The sequence below is a fragment of the Puntigrus tetrazona genome, unplaced genomic scaffold (genome assembly GCF_018831695.1).
Source record: "Puntigrus tetrazona isolate hp1 unplaced genomic scaffold, ASM1883169v1 S000001062, whole genome shotgun sequence".
Lineage (NCBI taxonomy): Eukaryota > Metazoa > Chordata > Actinopteri > Cypriniformes > Cyprinidae > Puntigrus > Puntigrus tetrazona.
This window is the reverse complement of record NW_025048651.1, coordinates 691,233-699,343: the sequence shown is the minus strand read 5'-3', so window position 1 is coordinate 699,343 and position 8,111 is coordinate 691,233. Positions and strand designations below refer to the sequence as shown.

Sequence of the window (8,111 nt, the reverse complement as noted above, 5' to 3'; positions counted from 1 at the left end):
GGCATTCGCATACCAGCTTTTTAGGTGCATATCGCCATCTCTTGTGCTGGAGTCTGAAGTGTATATTGTGAGGTCTACAGGTGCATCTCAGTAAATTAGAATGTCGTGGAAAAGTGGATTTATTTCAGTAATTCAAATCAAATTATGAAACTTGTGTATTGAACAAATTCAATGCACACAGAATGAAGTAGTTTAAGTCTTTGGTTCTTTTAATTGTGATGATTTTGGCTCACATTTAACAAAAACCCACCAACTCACTATCTCACAAATTAGAATATGGTGACATGACAGTCAGAATCAAGATCCAGTCCTGAATTTTAGATACAGTGTATTTAACATTTTCCCTCTCTTTCACATTGCTCCATCATCAGCATGTAATGCTGTAGAAATTCGTTCAAACACATCATTAAACATTATTTTAAATAATATAGGACTTATAGCGCTTCCCTGAGGAGTTCTGTTTTCTACTTTCACCACCTTGACTTAAATTGTTCAAACAAATAGATTATAAAATCTTTCTACTAATCAGATTCTTTGAAAAATTATCAAATTTGTTTGGCAGATCTGCCAGGTTCTACCACCACCCAATCACAGCAACCTGTGGTGGGTGCTCCTAGGAACTCCTTTGTCTTCTCTGTGCACCTAACTCCTGCGAAAGAAAAGAACTGTGCTCTGTATTGTTGTGATTCCAATCAAGGACTTTCTAAATACAATATACTGACCCGGTTCCTCTGCAATAGACTGTCCTTGTTCATCTGTGCAAATAAACCATGTCATAATTTTACCTACTTCCTGTGTGAGTCTGCTTCGGTTACAAGTTGTAGATATTAATATTGTCCTGAGCTCCCTATATGCTTTATTTCTATCTTCGAGCTTTTGTGCACTCTTCATTCCACCAAGAAACACTCCTTAGCCACACTTTACCTTCTTGATTTAGGAAAGGATTCTTCTGCTGCATCTATAATAATTGAAGTTGAATGTCTGGTAAAACTGTCAGTTGATATACAAATCTTTTAAACTCTTGGCCATTTGCAATCAAACTTCGAGCATTCCATTGTAGTATTTTCATTTCATGTTATTACTTCTTTGACTTTCCTGAAGGATCGCATCATTGTGGTTCCCTCAGTTTGTCCAAGTAGTGTCTAAATCTGTTTAACTGAGATATCCACAGCAGTTCAACACTTGAGGATTACTGATATTAGGATGTAACTTTTCAGTTCTTTTCATTGTTTCAGTGAAGCAATTAATATGTAATAATGCTACAAAATGTTTTGTTCACTACAAGATTGTCTATTGCATGAAAACATTTATGACTGCATGTGTTTTTAAACTGAGATGTATTGTTTTCCTTCAGATTTCCATTAACATCTTGCACCTGCTTAACTGTTTGAGCATACAAATATGTTGTACTGCTTTTTATTTCAATGCTTCTCTAGCTAGTTTTTTGACTTTACAACCTAGAAATGATGCATTGTGAGGACCTGCACAATTACAACATTTAGGCTTAGTACCCTCACCACATGCCCATATTCATGATCTCCGCCACATTTGCAACATCTTCTCCCTTTGCAAACTGCTACCACATGTCCCAGTCCTTGACATTTAAAACATCTCAGTGCTGGTTTTACAAATGGGCATGCTACATACCAATTTTTATTTTTTTTAATATTTGTTCCGGCAGGTTTTTGCATTCGAACATTAATACCACAGTGGTACTATCTCCTTTCCTACCATTTTTACTCGACTGAAAACGCTTTACTTCTGTCACCATTTCATTCTTTATCTGTCTCTTTAATTCTTCTACAGTTAAGGACACCGGCACCCCTAAGATTATCATGTTCCCCCGAAACATGGAATTTGAGTGCTACACCAGCCAGTTTAAGATGCAAATCAGGAAGAACAACTAGATGGTTGACTGGATGGTTAAAATGCTTCCTTTCACTGAAAATGTGAGCCGCTCTTAATTCTCCCATCAATTACAGAACAAAGTCAGAGCCTGTTAGATGCTTAAGACCGAAGGGAAGTACACCTAAGATTTAATAACAAGTGTAAATGTAGAAAGAAACGGAGTACGACAAATAAAATGTGAACATCGTCATCAGCTATTTTGAACAAGGGGACTAAATCTAGTGACAAGAGGCAGGAAGTAATTCATAATTCAAAGGTTACAAAAATATACCCTAATCATCACAAGTGGGTTTTGTTTGTATTTCGCAGTGGTTTGGTGTCTTGAGATACATAGGGTTTTTGTTCTTACACAGAAAAAAATTATTAAAAAAAACTTTGCTTCAACCGTTTGTCATATTTATATGGAGATGAATAATTTCCCAAAAAGTCATTCCAATTTAATCAAACACTAGAGACTGGTGAGCAATTTTCTGACCTTTATTTGATTTCTATAAACACTGAATGGCTCTCAGAAAGGAGGCATCACCTAAAGACCTATAGGTAAGCATTGACAATAAGGTTTATCCCATAATTTTTCTATATGCCAGTCAAAAATAACAATAACCTAAGAAACTGTACTAAACAGTTGAGTCAAGCTCAGCCGATACAACTCTTGAACACTGTGTTGGATGGTGAAAAATCCTCATTCTGTAGCATTACAGAAGCCCTTAAAGGTCAGGAAACCACAATACTTAAATTAAACATGATGAATACGTGTTCTCTTTGTTCAGTTAAGACGTTTCTCCTAGACCCCTACATTGGAAATCAAAAATAAGAGCAAATAATTAAGAACTTTAAACATTACTATTGTAGGTTTAACTGCAATCAGAAAGAACTCATCCCATGACAATTATGCAGAAACAAAACAAACTTGATTACTTCTAGTGGAAAAATGGCATTTACTAATCAGCATGAGCACGCGTGCGCTGGGAACGGGGTTGACCATCCCCAGCTGTCAAGCAGTTCACACAGACTCACCTATTGCAGTAGTTTCATTCATATATATATATAAACAAACCTTCATGTAAAAAAGGCCTTACAAATCCATCCAAAACATTTTACTATAAAATGCAATTAAGTGTTTTAGCAGGGTATAAAAGTGTACTTCACCTTATTTATTCTTTTTTGCAGCAACCATGCATTTTCCAATGTACACAAATTTACAATGCCAAAAGGTTTTAGAAGATATTGGGTTATATTCTGCTTCTGTAACTTCCTAAAAGTAATCGTAAACTTATTTAATTGTAATATCAAATCTAAGACTCCCATTATTCACATTTCCTTTAAAGAGACGATATAGCATCAAACAATATTCTTTAGAAATTATACTTTAAAGAAATTCTACATTGGTATACAGGTGCCCATTTTCAATGTTTAAATGTTATATACACCTATTATTCCAAATTAGACATTTGTTTGGAGAAAATTGTTTATAGATGAACAACCAAGATAGTGTAACAGATGTAGACTCACACAGGAGGTAAAACTTGCACAGATGAGCATGGGAAGTCTATGGCAGAGGAATCAGGTCAGTGTATAGTCCTTCAAAGCCTTTAGCTGGAATCACAACAATACTAAGCAGTTCTTATTCTTTCCAGGAACCAGGGGTACAGAAGAGACAAAGGAGACCCTTTGAACACACCACAAAAAATGCTGACAGAGACACTGGAACTTAAAAGAGACCCACAAGAAGTAAACCAATACTTCACACACATGCACACAAGTCCAGACACTGACTGCACTGTGGTGTGTGCTTATGTAGTGCTCTTGGTGACTGTGCTGATGAGGTGCAGGTGTGGCTGGTTAGTGCTCAGGCGAGAGGTGTAGTGGCACAACCTGACAGATCCGTGACAGATAAAAGCACCTGCCTATGAAAATTACTTAATCTAACTGGAATCTGACTAATTTCAAAATTACATTGCAAAAGATGAGGAAGCCCATCTATTTTTTCAAAGATCAGACTAGGAATTAAATACCAACTGAAAGTAATGCTTAATCCATATATACTTTCAAATAGTTTTTGAAGTGCTGAAAGCAAGCACATTTAAGCCTCCATTACTAACTGAATTAGTTAGGGTACATTCATTAATGTAAATAAATCTGTTTCTCCAAATAAAGTGATTGCAGCGACCGATGAAACTACTACGAGAGCGTTTAATAGCGGATGGTTCCGTAAACTCTCCATATGATCTTGTGGTACTTTGATATCACACACCAATCAAAGACACCAAGGCTCTGTATTGTTGCAACATCGGTCCCTTCAAAGAATAAGACAAATAATTAAGATTAGTTGGGTTAAAAGTGGGTTACACATAGCCACACTATATGCACATGCTGATATTGCTGAGTTCTATGTGTTTCTATGTCAACATATTTTCTTGACCCTGGAACAACATTTTAATACAAACATTTTATTTTGACCATTTTTCTACACCTAAACCTAACCTTACCCATTAGTAATGCCTAAAATCAGAGGAAATGATAGATGAATGACCTCTAGCCTAAACTTACTATAAAATGGTTAATCACAATGTTATCCCAGGGTCAAAGTCAGGTTCTGGCAGACTATATTGGGTCTATAGGGGGCATTCAACCAATCACAGTCTTCAAAAGACGGTCATATCTAGCAACGGGGTCAACCCCTTCTTCGCTAAAAATAAAAGGGCCCGGATCTAATGCAATCTTTATTCAGACCTCTTTGTTCTTAACACGTCTGTGTTCTCATTACATTTAATAATCTATCTTTATCCTATTACCAAACATCATTAGCGCAATCATCTGCAGGTGACCGGAGTGTATATAATTCAAAAAGAGAAAATCTTTTATTTTATTAATGTGAATTGAACGAAGCAAAGTCATAATAATCAGATAGAAACTGTAACGATATAGTTACGTAAGCGTTTGAAAATGATGAACGCCCGGGTAGTTAAGAAAGAGGACGCTGTGCCGCGACAGCAGCTGTTTAACTGCGGTTACATTGATTGCGGCGCTACATTCACTCGTCAGTGGCGTCTGCTGGAGCACGAGACCGTGCATACCGGTGCAGTAAGTATTATTATTATTATTATTATTATTATTATTATTATTATTATTATTAACGCTCTTATGCTCTTTTTTTGCGTTTGGTCAGCCTATTTATTTATTTATTTTTCAGCGGCCTCACAAGTGTGTTGTAGGAGGATGTGGACGCAGTTTCACCCGTAAATCGCACCTGAGCCGACATGTTTTGATACACAGCGGAGTGAAAAACTTTAAGTAATGTCATTCGAAACGGCTAGTTTTTTTTTCTAATAGTGAGGTTTGCATATGCTTTTTAGATACATGTGACCAACTTGGCTTAACACAATATACTTAAGTTTAGTTATGGGGTAGCATTAATTGAGGTGGCGCGCGAACTGGCATGGTGGCAAAGGTAAAAGTGGCCCGTTTAGAAAATGTTCTACACTTGTGAATGGATGCTTTTCCTCCTCTCTGTGCGTCTGAGCATGTGCTTGTCGTTGAGCAGGTGCAGTGCCGCTGCTTGTGGCAAAAGCTTCTTCACCGCTGATAAACTTAAAAGGCACATGCGCTACGCTCACAGCGAAAAACGCGAACATTTCAAGGTTGGACTGCTATTTTCCTCCCCCCACCACACAATTATTGCCCACATTTTGCTGCTCGCTTAAACGCACTTTATGCTAATAATCAACATGGAGTCCGCTTTTCTCAGTGTAAAGATCCACAGTGCGCAAAGACGTTTAGGAAACGTCGAGCGTTAAAACTGCATCTGGCGACTCACGGTACACCCAGTTTCAGGTGGGTCTTTACATTGCGTTTTAATAACCAATGCTGTGTAACCCCTAAACGTAAAATCCCTTTTTTTTCGTTTTAAGATGCTTGAAAGGCGGATGTGGAATGAGGTTTAAATCTCACATTGCGCGAAAAGCGCATGATCGGAGACATTCAGGTGAGGATTCATTGCTTTCACCTGAACTTTAACCCATCAATTGATCACTATGTTTAAGCACATTAACTGTTATCTGTTCGCATGTTAAGGTTAATCCCAAGTCTCTTTACTGGTTCAGATTCTGCTGAATGACAGTGTGGATACTGCCTTGTTTTTTTGGTTTTTTTCTTTTCTTCAGGTTACCGCTGTCTTCATGCTGAATGCCCTGTCAGTGCGCTCACCTGGAGGAATTTGCAAAGACACATGGCAAGTCACCCAGGTAAACCAGGGAAAGTTTGTTTGCTTAGATGTACAGTGCTCGTTTGGTAAGTGGTTTGGTTTTTGTGTCTGTGTTGTGGGGTTTTGTCACAACAGATCTAAAGACAATTTTTTCCTTTCAACAGTATCATTTACCTGTGTGGTATGTAAAAAAGCCTTCAGGAAGCGTGATGCTTTAAGGAGACACAAGCGAACGCATGCATTACAGAAGCCGGTTTTGCTCTGTCCTAGTCAGGGCTGCCAGGCTTACTTCTCCACCACCTTCAACCTGCAGCATCATATTCGAAAGATCCATCTACAGCTGCTTTCACACCGCTGTTCCTTTCCTGGCTGCTGCAAGAGTTTTGCTATGCGTGTGAGTACATTTTGTGGAACATGGATCAGATGGTTGAGTGGTGTGTGTGTGTGTGTGTGGGTTTTTTTTTTTTTTTTTTTTTAACTGAAGTACTGTTTGTAACCCCTGCCTCTCCTGTGACGTTTCAACAGGAAAGCCTCATCCGCCACATGTTACGCCATGAACCTGATGTTGCCAAACTCAAGGTAGTTCTGTCCCTCACAGTACACTAGTCGACATCAAAAGAGGCTCAATTTTTTTTTTTAAAGTTAAGAATGTTGGTTTCTTGCTTTAACTGCATTGTGTGCTTTATTACACTTTAAGTGAAGTTGTTTATTGAATCATAAGTGTAATTAATACTGTGGTTATTTGTACCAAGCGCCCACATAAGCGGAGCAGCAAGAGTTGGCAGAAACGCTTGGAAGGGCAAAACCGCCATCCTCTGGTTGAAGACCTTCGCTCTCTATTTTCATTACGCATGAAGATCTCTCCAAGGGCCAAACTAGAAGCTGATCTGACAGGCCTCTTTAATGAGCGTAAAATTCCACACCATGTTGATCCTGAAGTAAACCTCCGAGACCTGTTCAGTATCCGTCCAGCTAAGGTGGCTGTTAAGTAGTGTGGGTTTTTTTTTTTCTTTTTCCTTTTTGCATATACATGAGTGTCATGCTGACATGCATTTAGTTTGAAAGATTTCAAGTGTTTGTACTTGAGGTACAGAAGTTTGTATTGCTATTTTGTTTTGAGAAACAACTGAGATTTAAGTTGTGTATATTTGAAAAAATAAAGTATTTAGTTTTGTCAGTCGGCCTTCTATCCATTTCTATAGTAACTGGGGCTGAGAGCTGGATATTTTGGTTCAAAACAATGTACATTGTACAGCAAGACCCGAAACCACTACCTCAAGTGTTACACTGAAAGTTCAGATTGCGTGGCTATGGTTTACAGAAACCCTTCCAGTGACGTGAAGAGTGTTGCTAGGTATAGCTAATAACTACTAACTGGCCTAGTTTAATGCTCAATTTCGTTTAAAACATTTACACCGATCGGGCTTAGACAATTCTCCTCTTGCCAATAAAATGCAAAATGGAACAAAGGAGAGGCGCAGCCCCCCCCAAATTTAATTTTTTTCTAATTTTGGTGAATGCAAACCCCAGTTTATCTAAGAATAAATTTCTAAATTGTGAAACTGCTTTACCAGGACAATATATTAGTGTCATAAATTCTCTGTACCAATTCGGTGTAAAGTGCATTTATTATGAAGAGTTGATTTGAGAAATTGCTCTACAGAAAACTGTGGCCTACAGGATGAAGAAGGGCCTCTGGTGATTGCTCAAGCTTTGTAGTAGGCTGGGCTTTCTCCAGTCAGATAGTGATCAGCACCCGCTCCACACAGCTGCCTTAAAGACCATCCATGGGGAGTTATTAACATCTTGTTTATTTTTTTTTTTTTTACACATGAAATATCAGTAACCTATTTAATCTTGTTTCATGTGAATATCAGCATTTGTGAAATTTAGTCACTCTAAACCGTTTTATGAGGTTAATTGTCTTATTGTATGAACCCTTGGTTTCATAGATGAGGCTTCAGCTAGTCTTAGGCTAAAGTGTATGTTTGAGCTGTCT

At 38.0% G+C, this 8,111-nt stretch overlaps 1 protein-coding gene across 1 annotated transcript; it reads left to right on the top strand.

Moving 5' to 3' along the window:
- The first annotated feature begins 4,720 nt into the window (after positions 1–4,720).
- si:dkey-208k4.2 (P43 5S RNA-binding protein-like) lies at positions 4,721–7,293 on the top strand. The gene is made up of 9 exons (XM_043234081.1): positions 4,721–4,992; positions 5,102–5,202; positions 5,453–5,549; positions 5,657–5,742; positions 5,820–5,893; positions 6,072–6,152; positions 6,277–6,506; positions 6,638–6,691; positions 6,865–7,293. The coding sequence occupies exons 1-9, from the start codon at positions 4,855–4,857 to the stop codon at positions 7,102–7,104; spliced, it is 1,101 nt and encodes a 366-aa protein (XP_043090016.1). The 5' UTR covers positions 4,721–4,854; the 3' UTR covers positions 7,105–7,293.
- Positions 7,294–8,111: the final 818 nt, after the last annotated feature.